Genomic DNA, 16,487 nt, shown 5'->3' on the forward strand with positions numbered 1-16,487 from the left:
TCAGTGGCAAGGTCTGTGAAATATTTCCTTTTGTCTTTTCTGGCTGACTTTTTTACTTCTCTATCAATTTGACTATACTGCTGTCTATACCGATTAAATAATCTTTCAGACTTTGTAGTTTCCATCTGTATTTTCTTTTTCCTTCTGCTTTCAATTAGTATTAATGTTTCACCCGTAATCCATTCTTTGCTTTTCTTTCCTTTCTTTTTACCCAACACTTTTTCTGCTACGTCGCAATAAATGTTTTTGATATGTTCCCAAGTCTCTTCAACTTTTTCTTTTACCTCATTTTCTGATTGCTTAGTGTTGCCATGATTTTCTTCTTCCTTTAACAGCTCAAATCTGTTTTTCAACTCGATTGAAAATTCTTGTCTGCACTCTTTGGCTTTTAACTTAGCAATGTCATAGCTTATTCTTTTATGTCCCGTCTTCTTTGGTGATTTTCTTAATTTTAGTTTTAATATTGCAAGAATCAAGTAGTGATCTGATCCAACGTCGGCACCTCTCATCGCTCTTACGTCTCTTAGTGAGCTCCTGAACTTGTTATTAATTGCAATATGATCTATTTGATTCTTTGTTCTTCCGTCTGGTGAGGTCCATGTACATTTATGTATCTCTCTATGCTTGAATCTACTCCCACCTATGTTTAAACTATTTAGTTCGCACAGGGAAACAAACAGTTCTCCATTTTCGTTCCTCTCACCCGGTGATTCGTTTCCCATGGAGGTTTCATCATCACTAATCCGTTTTCCAACCTTAGCATTAAGGTCTCCCATAAGAATTATCATGTCATGTTTTGGAACTCGATTTAAAACACATTGTAGTTGATCATAAAATGTCTCCTTTTCCTCCTCATCAGCATCATTCGTTGGTGCATACACTTGAATAATTGATAGTTTAATATATTTTGAATAAAATCGTGCTCTTAAAATTCTTTCACTGATTGGTTCCCATTCCAAAAGACTCTTCGCTGTTTCTTTATTAATGATTAGCGCCACGCCTCTTTCGTGCTTTTCTTCAGCTCCTGAGTACAAAATGATTTGTTCACTTCCAGTTTTAATCTTGCCAAAACCTGTCCATCTAAGTTCTGATATTCCCAAGATATCCAATTGGTATCTATCCATTTCCATTGATACCTGTCTACTTTTCCCACATTGGTACATAGTTCTTACATTCCAAGCACCAATTCGTAACTTGTGTTTAGGTTTCATCAATGATCTTACTATGGTAGTTAAAAGATAGAACTCTAAGAATGAGACAAGGTTCAACGATGGTAATAAATTCGAATCCCAGTGTGGACAAGGATTCTGCACATGGTACGCACAGGCCTTAGTGCTAACGGAAAATATCTTCAGGGGTAAACCCAATACTTGAAACATGAAACATTCGAATGAACGAAAGAGCATCCATCCATCCATCTGTCCGTCCATCCATCAATCCATCCGTCCGTCCATCCATCCGCCAATACATAGATCCATCCGTTCGTCTGTCCATCAATCAATCCATATATCCATCCGTCCGTCTGCCCTTCCCTCCCTCTCTCTCTCCGACTGTTCGTCCGTTTATCCCATTAATCCATTCCTCCCTCAAACCCTCCGTGCGTCCGCCCATCCATCCCACCCTCCCTCCATCCATCTGTCCGTCCATCCACCCATCCATCCGGTAATCCATCCATATATCCATCCATCCGTCCCTCCCTCAATTCTTCCATCCGTCTGTCCATTCATCAATCAATCAATTCATCCTCCCATTCATCCCTCGGTCCGTCCATCAATCCATCCATCCGTCCCTCCATCCATCCATCCGTCCTCTCATCTATCCATTCCTCCCTCCCTCCCTCTATCCCTCCCTCAATCCACCCATCCGCGCATCCACCAGTTCATCCATCCATCCGTCAGTCCATCCATCCATCCGTCTGTCCCAACATCCGTCCATCCATCTGCCCGTCCATCCATCAATCCATCCATTCATATACATCGCACTGGTCACAGTGCTAACGTAAAATATCTCAGGCGGGAAACCCAATACTTGAAACATGAAACATTCGAACGAGCGAACATCCATCCATCCGTCCATCCATCCTTCCATCCATCAATCCATTCGTCCATTCCTCCGTCTATCCATCCTTCCAATTATCCATCCATCCATATCCATCCATCCATCCATCTATCCATCCGTCCATCCATCCTTCCATCCCTCCCTCTATCCATTCATCCATCCGTTCGTCCATCCATCCGTCCATCCAGTCATTCATCTGTCTATCCATTCATCCATCCAGCCGCCAGTTCGTCCATTCATCCATCCATCCGTTCGTCAGTCCATCCATCTATCCAGTCATCCATCCGTCCATCTATCAATCCATAAAAAACAAACTTTAACATACATTGATTGCAAGTAAAATAAATAAAATGTGTATTACCTGAAGAGAAATTTTGCGTAAATCTGAGAATACTCATCTTATTCCTTTCTTACATAGTGGTTCTCTGATGGTGTATCCTTTTTTATGTCGTATTTCCTCTCGCTAGCTCTTGAGATTCAAAACCTGAAAGAATTTCAGTCGTCACTAAAGAATTTTTCCATTCCAAGCTCTGATCGAGAGAAAAAAGTAATACTTTGCATAACAAATCAAAGTTAAATGATTGCAAGTAATATAAATAAAATTTATATTACCTGAAAAGAAATTTTGTGAAAATATAAGAATACTCGTCTTATTCCTTCCTTACATTGTGGTTCTCTGATGGTGCATCCTCTTTTATTTCTTATTCCCTCTCACTAGCTCTGGAGATTCAAAATCTGAAAGACAATCAGTCTTCATTGAAGAATTTTTCCATACCAAGTCCTGACCGAGAGAAAAAGAAATGCTTTGCATTACACATCAAAGTTAAAAGATTTAAGATAGATTGAATGCAAGTAATATAAATAAAATATATTTCACCTGAAAAGAAATTTTGCGTAAAATTGAGAATACTCTTCTTACTCCTTCGTTACATTTAGGTGTATCCTCTTTTATTATGTATCTCCTCTCACTAGCTCTGGAGATTCTAAACCTGAAAACAATTAGTCTTCATTGAAGAATTTTTCCATTCCTAGCCCTGACAGAGAGCAAAAACATTCCTTGCATTACACAACAAAGTTAAGTGATTTAACATACATGGATTGCAAGTAATATAAATAAAATTTATATTAAATAATAAAAATGAAATATATAAATTTCGTTTATATAAAATTTATATAAATAAAATTTATATTACCTGAAAAGAAATTTTGCCTAAATCTGAGAATACTCTTCCTATTTCTTCCTTTCATGGTGGTTCTCTGATGGTGCATGTTCTTTTATTTCGTATTTTTTCTCACTAGCTCTGGAGATTCAAAACCTGAAAGACAATCAGTTTTCATTGAAGAAGTTTTCTATTCAAAGTCCTTTTCGAGAGAAAAAAAATGCTTCACATTACACATCAAAGTTAAATGATTTAACATACATTGATTGCAAGTAATATAAATAAAATTCATGTTACCTGAAAAGAAATTTTGCGTAAATCTGAGAATACTCTTCTTATTCCTTCCTTAGATGGTGACACTCTGATGGTACATCCTCCTTTTATTTCGTATTTCCTTTCGCTAGCTCTGCAGATTCAAAACCTGAAAGACAATCAGTCTTCATACAAGAATTTTTCCATTCCAAATCCTTACCGAGAGAAAAAAAATGCTTTGCATTACACATCAAAGTTAAATGATTTAACATACATTGATTGCAAATAATATAAATAAAATTTATGTTACCTTAAAAGGAATTTTGCGTAAATCTGAGAATACTCTTCTTATTCCTTTTCATGATGGTTCTCCGATGTTGAATATCCTTTTATTTCGTATATCCACTCATTAGCTCTGCAGATTCAAAACCTGAAAGACAATCAGTCGTCATTGAAGAATTTTTCCTTTCCAAGCCTTTCCAAGCAAGTGAGAAAAAATGTTCTTTGCATTGCACAACAAAGTTAAAGGATTTAACTTACAATAATTGCAAGTAATATAAATGAAATTTATGTTACCTGAAAAGAAATTTTGCGTAAATCTGAGAATACTTTTCTTATTCCTTCCTTAGATGGTGGTACTCTAATGGTGCATCCTCTTTTATTACGTATTTCCTTTCGCTAGCTCTGCAGATTCAAAACCTGAAAGACAATCAGTCTTCATACAAGAATTTTTCCATTCCAAGCCCTGACAGTGAGAAAAAAAGTTCTTTGAATTACACAACAAATTTAAATGATTTAACATACTATGATTGCAAGTAATATAAATAAAATGTATATTACCTGAAAAGAAATTTTGCGCAAAACTGAGAATACTCTTCTTATCTCTTCCTTTCATGGTGGTTCTCCGATGGTGCATCCTGTTTTATTTCGTATTTCCTCTTATTAGCTCAGGAGATTCAAAACCTAAAAGACAATCTGTCTTCCTTAAAGAATTTTTCATTCCATGCCCTGACCAAGAGAAAATGAATTGCTTTGCATTACACATCTAAGTTACAAGATTTAACATAGATTGAATGCAAGTATTAGACATAAAATTTATTTTACCTGAAAATAAATTTTGCGTAAATCTGAGAATACTCTTCTTAGCCCTTCTTTACATGGAGGTGCATCCTATTTTATTTCGTATTTCCTTTCTCTAGTTCTGGAGGTTTAAAACCTGAAAAACAATCTGTCTTCATTGAAGAATTTTTCCTTTCCAAGCCCTGACAGAGAGAAGAAAATGCTTTGCATTACTCATGAAAGTTAAAAGAATCAACATAGATTGAATGCAAGTAATATAAATTTTTTTTATTTTACCTGAAAATAAATTTTGCGTAAATCTGAGAATACTCTACTTATTCCTTCCTTAGATGGTGGTTCTCTGATAGCGCATCCTCTTTTATTTTTTATTTCCTCTCACTAGCTCTGGAGATTCAACTGCAATTCTGCTGCAATCTGAGAAAATTTTTCATTCTTTTACCTTCCATAATTGTTCATTTTCTTATCTTACTGCTTCTTTTATTTCATTTTTCTCTTATTTTCTTCTTAAATTTGAAACATAAATTCTATCTGTTTTAGAATTATTTATCCTTTTCAAACCCTGCTGGAGAGAGAAAAAAACCTACTTGTATTAAACATCATCAAAGTTAATTGATATAATTTTGATTGAATGCTCGCTATACAACTTAGATTTATATTTATATATAATATGCATAAAATTATGAAAGGCATTTGTCCACTCTGAGATGCATGAGTATTCTCAATTTTTCATCTGCTTTTGCATCTTCATTTCTTGCAGGTAGCTCCTTTAATTTCAACAGTTTGTCCATAACACTTTTTAGTCATCTTCAAAACACAACCTTCAGTCAAGAATTACAAACACAAAATGAATTCCTTGAATATTTTTACTTATTGTTAAAATTCTTTTGAAATAATGAGTTGCTTATAGCTAATAACTGTTTCTCTTGACTGTAATTGTTAAACTTTATCTATTAGCTTTATTGAAACAATGACGTACACATTAGAATGAATATTAAAATTTATCTCAATAGTTCATTGTTAGAGAGTGAGTTAATTTAACTTTTAATAAAACGGCAAACATAATGAGGCTTGGTTTTTATAGGTTTGCTATTTACCTTTACGCAATTAGGAGTTTATCAGAGTATTGTTCTAAATACATATTTTTAGAACTTAACTTATTGAAATCTGGGAAACATAATGAAACATAATCTCCATAGATTTGCTATTTACCTCTACACAATTAGTACTTTTTATGAGTATTCTACTAAATATTTTTTTTTAGAATCTAAGTTAACGTATTCATAAATTGTACTAGATAAATTCAACTAGTCTGTTTCCTCCAGTAATCAAACATGTTTGGAATGCACATATGGTTCATGGGATGCCGAGGCCATTTTATGGAACATCTTGAGCACTTTTTCTTGGCCAACTAAGAAGTTTAAATTTAAGATTTTGTTCCAATTTGTTCATAACATGGGAGAATTAGTTGTACATCACTACCACTTTTATATTTGAGGAACACATTTTTTAAATGAATATTTATCAGTCTTGTGTATCAAACAAACCGCAATAATAGCACAAAGTAACCGTAACAGATGATGAAGACCATTAAACCGCCAAATTGAGACAGAAAATTTCATACCATTTAATTTTAATATTAGGTTCTTCAAGTTTAACAGCAAAAAGTTCAATCCATTAATAAAATGCTCGCTCATTTGAACAAAAAAGAAAATTCTCAAATTTCTTGCATGGCTACAAATACCTAAAGAATTATTGCGTTTTCTTCCTATTTTGAAGATTGAAAAGGAAGTGAAATGAGACAGTATAATGAAAAATGTGATGGTGTTATATTTTTGATCATTGCTTGAACAACACAGAATGTCCAAATCAAAATGGTTCGGAAGTCCAAGTCGAATGTAAATATCAGCCAGTTTTGATTAAGTCGATTACAAATTAAGTAAATTAAAGTAATATAAGCATTAATGGAAAGTACCAACGCAAAATGAAGGGGTAAAAGAGTGCATGTGTGCTGTATAACAACGATTCTTGTTGTAAGTACAAAACTGGTGTTTAGGTAAAAAAAAATTGCTCAGGAATAACGGGTCAAATGTGCAAAGAAAAGAATTTAAAATTTAAAAACAGTAAACTTAAAGGAGAGAATTATTCAACCTATTTTTGAAAATAGTCAAATAGAAATTGAAAAATAATTTATGTTAGGGATCATAAAACCAGTAGAAAGTGCAACTGCTGGTCCTAATGCAGACTGGTACTAATGAAGATAATACTTTGAAAAACAATAGTGAAGTCTAAATTGTCGATAATTTCATCAAATTTCTAAATAATGTGTTAGAGCTAAATAGCTACTGCAACTGCTGTCACTAATACAGTCTGGTACTAATGAAGGTACTAATGATGGTACTTTGAAAAACATTAGTGAAGTCTAAATTGTCGATAATTTCATCAAATTTCTAAATAATGTGATAGTACTTATAGTTACTGCAACTGCTGGCACTAATGAAGACTGGTTCTAATGAAGAATCCTTTGAGAAACAATAGTGAAGTCTAAATTATCGACAATTTTATCAATTTTCTAGCTAATATGCTTGTGTCAAAATATTAATCCCGGTTATTGACCCATCACAATTTTCGACTTTGCAATCAGATAATCGCATATTAAACTGAAAATGATGTATTTGAAAGGGTGAGTCTTAAATATGCTGATTTATTAATTCAGAAAATATAATTATAATTATCTAAATGAAAGTAATATAAAATGCCAGAACAGGGAATAAGGCATATTTTTCGCCAAATATTAATAGAATCAACAAATCAAGGCTATTGCAAGTCTAAATAATATATTGCCTTATATTTGTTTATCTGCTTTTGGCAACAGTTGTTGTTGTAATTTTGAAAATATCAATAGAAGTGTCTTTTTCTTTTTCGACGAAGTTCGTCTTATATTATAATCTTTATTAAAGTTTCTCTTTTTCACAAAATGATCTGTTCATTCGCAGTTATAATTTAATTTCAACACTAAATATTTAATCGTTTTAAATAGACATGCGATTTCATTTTTTGGCGATCAAAATATGAGTTTTTTTGTCTTCCTTAAAATATGACTGTTGTTGTATATAAAGTTAGTAAAAGTGATCCAGATTTCAAGCACATTCCTGTGTTTGTGTTTCACTTTGGCTGGGAAACTAATCGTATGATTCGTGAGAAGTTTGCTTGAAATTATAAGATATTTCTATTCAAAATAATCTATCAGAAATATAATTTTAAATAAATGATACTTACTTTTATTATTTAATATTAAATTGATAAAAAAATTTTGAGCAATATTTTTGCCTCGAGTTAAATTTTACCAGTTCCTTATATTCTGAAGTAAGATTTTACCGATGTCCGGAAAAAAAAATTTAAGTTATGGAATATATATTTTCAGTTGCGTATTTTTAGTTCTCAAGTAGTGGTCAAGTTGCGGAATATATATTTTTAGAACTTAACTTTTAGAAAAACGGTAAAAATAATGAAACATGATTTCCATCGATTTACTATTTACCTCTACACAATTAGTACTTTATAAGTATTCTACTAAATATTTATTTTTAGAACTTACCGTTTAATTATAATCGCAGAATTAAAATAAAGCAGATAACACTTTCTTAAACAACTTTTTAATCTTAAACAGAAATAGTTGTCCCTAATTATAGTGAAACTTATTAACTAAAATTTTAATTTTAATGCAAGTAAATTAGTAAATAGTAATGCCGAATTTTAATACTAGTAAATTAAGCAAAAAAGAAAAAATCATTTTACTTCTATATGATTGCTACTTCGTACGTTTAGGTTATGCTTATTGCTTTTTTTAACATATATTAATTATAAATATTAAAATCTATTGTATTCCGGAAAACACCAAACAAATGCATAGGTAGTTAAATTTTAAGAATGGTTATATGTATTGTAAAGAAAGATCATTATTTATTTTTGAACATCATTACGCCATTGGCTGATTTTATTTTGTTTTTCTTGCACATTTTATGAAATAAATATTTAATGAAACTTTTTAACTTACAATTTTAAGTCACCCTTCTCATTTTCATCTTCAGTCAACAACTTCTTTCATTTATATTAGTCAGTCTTTACCAATTTTTTTTCTACTTCAAAAAATAACCTTCTCTTACACGAAATTCAAACGCAAATTGAACTCAATAATGATTTTTACTTATTGTTCAAATTGGCTTACAACAATGAATACTTTTATAGGAAATATTATTTGTTTCTTTCAACTGCAATTGTTTAACTACATGTATTAGCTTTGTTGAAGCACTGGTGTACACAAAAAAAAAACTCCCAAGTCAATAGTCATTGTTGGAGAGTCATATTACTTAATTTTAAAGAAACAAAATACGTAATGAAAAATAATTTCCATTGATTTGCTATTAAATTTACACTATTAGCACTTTATACCAGGGGGTTCTACTAAATATATATTCTTAGATTCTTAGTAAAAATATAACTACACCTTTTTAACTACATCTATTAGCTCTGCTGAAAGAATTGTGTACCCAAAAATATAATTAAAAATACCTTAATATCCATTGCTAGAGAGTAACTTTTTAAATTTTAGAAAATATAAAGAATCAGGATTCGCATTACTTTTCGTTTTAATTCTAGACAATTAGTATTTTTTAAAATTTTTCACAAAATCCTCCATAAATATATATTTTTAAAATCTATGTAAAAATTTATACAATTTACGGATTCCGTATTAATAGAGAAAATGTTCTATAAAATTTGAAATAAGGCAATCGTTTTACTTCATCCTATGAATGTTAATTTGAGTCATTGTTTTGTTTTACTTTAGGTATGATTTTTTAAAATAAATATTTATTCTATAACATGTATTTTTCTCAGTAATAAAAAAAATGGACAAGTGAGTCATTGGATTGGCCAAGATCAAACTAAAGGATAACAGGGCCCACATATGCTATCAGAATCGGAGAATTCAAAATATTTTAATTAGTTTCTACTTGCCAATTTTTTTTTCAAAACATGCAAATAATTTTTTTCAATAAATTCTAATAAATACAGCCACTGCAACTTATAAGTTAAAGTTCTAGTATGAAAAGGATGCTAAAACATTTAAAATTTCCAAAAGTCTTATGTTTATATTTGCCTTTAACCAGTCTCAATTTCCTCCAGCCATCAAACATAGTTACATTGCATGTATAGCAGTTGATTGAATAGCGATAGCAGTTTGAGGAACATATTTTACTTGTCAGCTTATGAGGAAGTATAAGATTTACATCTGTCGAAGTTATTTTATCCATAACACAACATATTTTTGTCACATGATTATTATTTTTCTTTTCATGGAACACATTTTTCTCACTGAATTTTATCAGTCTTACATCTCAGGAGTCTTAATCTACACTCCAAAGTAACCGACCAGAGATGCAATTTTAGAGCCGTGACAAAACCATCATAAACCATAACAGATGATTAAAGTTGTACATTCTTAGACAAAATAGAAACTGAAAATAATTTCAAATAATTTGTATTTGTTATTAGCTTCTTCAATTTCAACAAACTAATTCCGAAACTCTTGAAATGCAAAATTTTCTCCCACTAGAGCAAAAGATGAAAAACTCTCTTTCCCAGATGGTTTCAAATAACTAAAGAAATTCTTATTCGTTCGTAATCATGCATTTTATACATATTGTGAGATGGTACTGAAGTTAGATATTATAATGAAAAAGTGATGATTAAATAATAATGATGGTTTGATTTTAATACTGGACTATTTATAACTCTGTCAGATATTTTAAAACGCTAAATTTGAAAGGAAAAAAACTGAAATGTATAAAACAGAAACTAGTCTTGCACCAAATACTGAAACAGTTACGGATTTATTTAAAGTTGTTGTTTTTGATATTGTTGTCTTAATTCTATTCTGAAAGAAAAGGGTGCTAGCATTGATTTGTTTTGTAAGGATAAACTAACTTCAAACATGTTTACTGGTGAGATGCCTTTGTTAAATCGCCATCTAAAATATGTCCAAATGGTTACCTCTTTTCGGAAGTTGAAACCGAATGTAAATATGAGCAGATTTTGATTATATCAATTGCTAATTAAGTAAATAAAAATAAATGTCTGACAGGAAAGTACAGTAACGCTTGAATGAAAAGTGCCAAATGGAAGTCAAGTGGAATAAAAGCAAATGGTGCTTGCTGTAAAAAAAAACGTTTTCTCGGTTTGAATACAAAACTGGTGAATTAAGGAAAAAAATGGCACGGAAATAACAAATGAATTATGAAAAGAAAAAAATGTTTGAATTTAAAAATTAGTAAAAGAAATATTCGATCTAGATTAAAAAATTGGGAAATGACTTTTAAAAAGTAATATAGTTAAGCATAAAATCCAAAGCATCTTGTACTAATGGGACTAAGGAATAATCACTTGAAAAAACATTAGTGAAATCAAAATAGTCGAAGCCAAAAAACTGCGGATTTTGAATGAAATCGATTGAAGAAAGTATTTAGGAAAGTAGTTCCAAATAAAAAGAGTTTGGAAAGATTATAAGATCAGGACAAACATTTAAACGTGTTAACTCTACAAATTAATAGAAGGAAACTAATACTATTGTTTTTCTACGCAAGGAATCTAAAGAAAAGTACAGAGACTCGCCAAATAGCCCGATAATCTCAAAAGTACATAAACAAAAATGTTTTAAGACTGGAATTAATTTTAAGTTGATAGGCTTTGAAATAGTGTGTTAATAAGAAATAAATCAAATTTTGAATATTCCATTTAAGTAAAATAGTGTTTTTCCATCCTCAAAATAAAAGTTTTTCCATCATTTCTCTACGTATTATTTTTGTCTCACTATCATCAATTGCTACCATTGACATTTATTTATAAACTTGTTGCAATCGCATAGTCTCGCGTGTTAAAGTGTGTGATATGACAGCTTCTATATGAATTGAAAAAGAAGAAATTTGGTTTTTGAATTTTATGTTATAGTTAGAGGAAAGCCTGTTCTGTTTTGAAGATGTTATAAATAGATTACTTTAAAATGTTAGCAAAGGTAACTATTTATTTTAATTAAAAATATAAAAGTAGAAACTAAAAATATAACAACCTAACAGGTTTTATGAAGTATTAATACTACTCTACGTACTGTTCAATTTTATATTTTATCTTAATTAAATGCTTTGTGTTTAAAAACAAGTATTTTATTAATATTAAAACCATCACATTAAGCATAATTTACTAAGTATGAGTTAAAAGTCACACAAATATGAAGTTTAACTTTGGAGAACATTGCAACTTTATCATAAATAACAACAGCAAATAATTGCAGCTTGATTAAAGAGCAGAATAAATTAAGCATTTAGTAGCTAACTCTTAATTATTCAAAATACTATTAGTTATACATTAATCTTTGGTGTAAACTTGTTTAGTTTTTTCTTGAATAAGCAAAACTTTTCAATATCGTTTTCCAAAAAAAAGGACGCATTTTACGATGGCATAATAAATTAAAATATAAAAAAATTATGTGATACTATCTTGCTATTAAATTTACAAAATTGAAAAGTCTAACAGGTGTGTAAAGCATGTAATATAAAAAATTATTATTGTTACGTAAATAGCATTATTAGAATACCGAGCAATAGCTCTCATATGATAATATATAATCTCATAATATATAATTTATAAAATAGCATCAATGTTAGTAATATCCGATAATGAATTTCGCATTTGACCTGGGTAATAATACCATTTAATTGAAAATTATTTGATGGAGTTTGAGGAACTCATATTACTCATACTTCATTAAATTGTTTGAAATAAAAATGATGGAATTAAAACTACTAAAATTAGTAACTCACAGTTTTTCTTCAAGATTCACCATTTTAGCGTCTTATGATTTCCTCTTCAAGCAACAACGAGATAAAGAATGGCTTAAATTGGAGATTTAGCCATTATTTAAACTAATTTAAAACAATGAATACCTATATAACAAATATTAAATTAGTTTTTTTATTAAGTTTTAAAACAACTATTGTTGCTTTTTAACTGTTGCTGTCTGGAAAGTTAACGCAACAAATAATTTCCTTATTTTTAGAAACATTTAATGTGACACTTATATCAGACTTCAGCACATTTCTTGCTAAATAAATAAATTGGAAAAAAATCAAGAACTGGAATAGCTTAGAATTTTTTTGATAACTTCCAATGCAAGTGCAATATGTAAAAAAATGAGAAAGCACATGTAATACTGAAAAATATTACATTAAAAAACTTTTGAATGGTCCCGAAATTCATAAATGAAATTAGAAAAAGATGTATTTTAGTACCTAAACTGAATTGTGACTTTATAAATCATTAATGCAAACAATTTTTGAAACTTTAAGAAAAAGGAAATTGAAATTCAAATGTTGTTTTATGTAGCATACATTTTGAAGCTTATCATAAATGCATTCTAAGCACTTTTAAGTTTGAAGACAATTAATGCAAACATATCTGCTACACTGCTTAACAATTGTTAAGAGACGCCTGATTTATGCAGATAGCGTTTACGACAGCAGACCAATATCAGTAGGAGCAGAATTTATGTTTATGGATGACAATATGCAGCCACACAAGAGCGCTAAGGTATCGGACGCACTAGAAGAGTAAGATATTGTTCGTATGCAATGGCCTGCGTACTCCCCGGATTTAAATCCTATAGAGCACGCCTGAGATGCTCTTAACAAACGTTTTTCACAAAGAACACACCCTCCCCGAACCAGGCAGGAACTGAAAACAGTCTTAAAAAAAGTGGAACAATATCCTCCAAGGACTCCTCGGTAGTTTTGAAGGCAGCATGAATAACAGGTGCAAAACGTGCCTTAATGTCTATGGTAATCACGCATCTTACTGAGGTACTCATATCTATTTCATTACGTCAGAAAAATCCATTTTTTGCGGCTGTTTGGAAATTGTTCAAAAATAATTTTTTCCAATTTTTCATATTTTTCGATTGTGCTATATCTATATCATTTTGCTTAACAATAATTGTCTTTATTACTAATAATAATTCTCTACTAAATATGTACTTAGTTTTATTTCTTCCATCATTGTATTTTATTAGTAACTTAAAATATCGTCTGTAATTATAATTATTAGTTAGCATATTTAAGGTCAGCTCCCCCGAACCATCAAGATTTGATCCTAGAATGTGGAGATCCGATCATTGGATCAAAAGTCATTTGGGGTGGCTCTTTTTTGGTGCCTTGTGCAATTGCTCAGAAATACATTTATATGTGTTGCCAGAAAAATGTGAATTATAATATGCTTTATCGAGACAATAACAAAATGCACTTTAAACAGTGTATGACAGCAAAATCTGACAAAAGTAAGTCACTAGAAAATATTTTTTTTCCTGCTTTCGTTTGAAAAAAAAAACTTTTAAAAAATTCAACAATTGAATTAATGATTAGATTTTATTAGTAGTTAACAAATTAATGATTAGATAAGCATTTAGATTTCTAGTTTTTGCAGTTAAGACTACATATTAGATCATTTATATATTCTTCAAATTGGTAAAATTTATTTCAAAACTTAGCCACTAAAATTGTTTCTTAAAGATATAGAATTTAATTAGATTTAATTTTGTTTTTCACAAAGTTATTTGTATTAATGGTGATTAAGAATGTTATAAATTGAAAGGATGTAATTTATAATTTTAAACATGATTATTTTGGCATTTATGTACTACTATTTCGTTTGATTCTGTTGCTAAGAAATAGTTATAATAATAATTTTTTTTCACAACGCCCACCTGGAGAATGACCTCTTGTTATGCAGGCATATGAAGGGCAGATTTGTTGGTCACTTCTTCAGGGGCACCACATTAGGTGGGCCAGCAACGTTGCTTCCACAGTAAGGACAGATAGTACAGAGACGGAAGAAACATCCATGCCTTGTCCGGGATTTGAACCCAGAACCATTCTGATGCAAGGGCAGTTTCCTAACCCCTACACAGGCTGATCGTCTTTAAAATGATAACATGCTAGTGGATATTTTTCATGGACCATATATTGGCGACTGCTTTTCCAGTTGTCGCCAGCAAGAAAATTGGACCCTATAATGGTTAAGTGCCGCGATTTAATGCAGGAATGGAATATATGTTTAATTAATATAATCAAAATTATCGATATTTAGTAATATACAGCAAAGTTTTTCCGATTTTAACTAACTTATATTATTTTTACTTTGCTCAATACTTTCGTTAAATAAACTTTATCAACACTCATAACAATATTATATTTAATGATTATCATTATGTTGGTGATCTATGATCATAATATTTTCGCTTTCAATATGCATCGTTATCAGGAAATATGGTGTTTTCGCCAAATTTATTTATTGGTTATCAGTGACTTTCTGACGAGAATCTGGAATTGTTTCATATTAGACCCTATAAACGATAAGTATCTATTTTTTTTCTAATAGTTGCAAGTTAACCTTAACAAAATTTATTAAGGGGACAACTTGGTGCATGCACATTATATTATATACTTAACAGCTGTTAAGGGTGATTTTTTCTCTTTTAGATACTCATGGTTACTAATTATAAAAGCAAAATGGAGATAAAAAAAACTATAAATAAACACTGATGAATAATCATACAGCTCTACAGCGAGGATACATTTTTATGATAATTGTTATAAAAACTGCAATAAATAATGATTCCAGTGGTGTAATATGTGAAAGCATGTGAAAAAGTACTCTACCAGAATTTATCACCAGAATTTAAAACATTAAATTTATAGGTAGACGTTTTATCCTTAGTTTTTAATTATATTATAAACATAGTTGATACTATCTTTGTAAAAACAGTAATTGTGTTATAATTATTGCATCGACATTATTTGATATTTTTTGAAGAAAATAAATATACTAAATGCATAATATGAGGTAGTTTAAATTTCTCCGTTATGCTATAAAAAAAACTTATTTATGATTTGCATTAAGCATAAAGGGTTTTACTGCGACTATGAAGTATTCTATTTGGATATTAAACTATTCTTACTTACAGTTTTTAATTAGCTTTAACTACTTCATATTCCCTACAGCTACAGCACCTTCATCACTTGCGCTGCAAAATTTTTAGCTTTTGTAAATCAAATACTACCGACATCCACAAAATCTGAAGAAAAAATGAACTTTAAAATGAATTTTAACTATTGTTGAAATAAAATTTTAGTAATTGTTGAAATGAATTTTAGTTACTGTTGAAATGCATTTAAACAATGCACACTGTTACGGAAATTTGATTTTATAACTCATTATTTAATTACTTGCTTTACAAATATTATTGTTTGATAAAACAATGGCATATACAAAAGGACTAATAATCTGTACTTAAATCTGCTTTGGTTAAATTCTTTAATGTTGGTTTGGACATTTGGAGGAAAGTTTGCCAACTTCGGCGTTGAATAAGTCATTGGAATCAGAATTACACGCCCTTAGGGTTCTGAAAAATAGGGTTTGCAGTTTAAACAATAAATAAGGCGAAATTTGATAAAAGGAGCATTTATTGTGACAAAAAATTAAATACATCTTCGTTAAGCTGTCATTTATAAAAATGTATTAGGGATCAAAATTTAATAGGCGTCACAAATTAATATTTAAAGGTGGAAGAGACAGAATAAAAACACTTTCAAAACCTAACTATTCACAACTAACGAAGGTTAACGTGCTTCATGAAATTTGAAAGTGCTTCTCAGAATCATCTTTCAGCTTCCATATTTTCTTCCATCATCAAACGCGTTTTTATGATTTTTTCTCACCTTTCTTAGTAGTTATTCATCAGATTTCGAAAGCGGTGTTTTTTACTATCTCATTTCAATGTTGATTTGTGGTTTGATGTTTTTTTTTTGCTTAAGAGAAGACTAAAAATATGTA

General features: G+C 30.3%; 2 protein-coding genes across 2 annotated transcripts in view; one reads left to right on the top strand and one right to left on the bottom strand.

The window, feature by feature from the left end:
- The window catches only part of LOC107451460 (craniofacial development protein 2-like), a 2,867-nt gene extending 1,656 nt beyond the window's left edge, over positions 1-1,211 (bottom strand). The window contains exon 1 of the mRNA XM_071186892.1: positions 91-1,211. Within this exon, the coding sequence (XP_071042993.1) occupies positions 91-1,211 (1,121 nt within the window). The remainder of the gene's footprint in view (positions 1-90) is intronic.
- Positions 1,212-1,377: 166 nt separating this feature from the next.
- On the top strand, positions 1,378-2,364 carry LOC107451457 (guanine nucleotide exchange factor subunit RIC1-like). The gene has a single exon (XM_016067553.2). It carries the CDS (start codon positions 1,378-1,380, stop codon positions 2,362-2,364), a length of 987 nt encoding a protein of 328 aa, XP_015923039.2.
- Positions 2,365-16,487: the final 14,123 nt, after the last annotated feature.

Source organism: Parasteatoda tepidariorum, chromosome 10 (genome assembly GCF_043381705.1).
Source record: "Parasteatoda tepidariorum isolate YZ-2023 chromosome 10, CAS_Ptep_4.0, whole genome shotgun sequence".
NCBI classification, from domain to species: domain Eukaryota; kingdom Metazoa; phylum Arthropoda; class Arachnida; order Araneae; family Theridiidae; genus Parasteatoda; species Parasteatoda tepidariorum.

Excerpts from the sequence above, each read along its gene's own strand:
- LOC107451457 (XM_016067553.2), top strand. The coding sequence starts at position 1,378 with ATGAAACATTCGAATGAACGAAAGAGCATCCATCCATCCATCTGTCCG.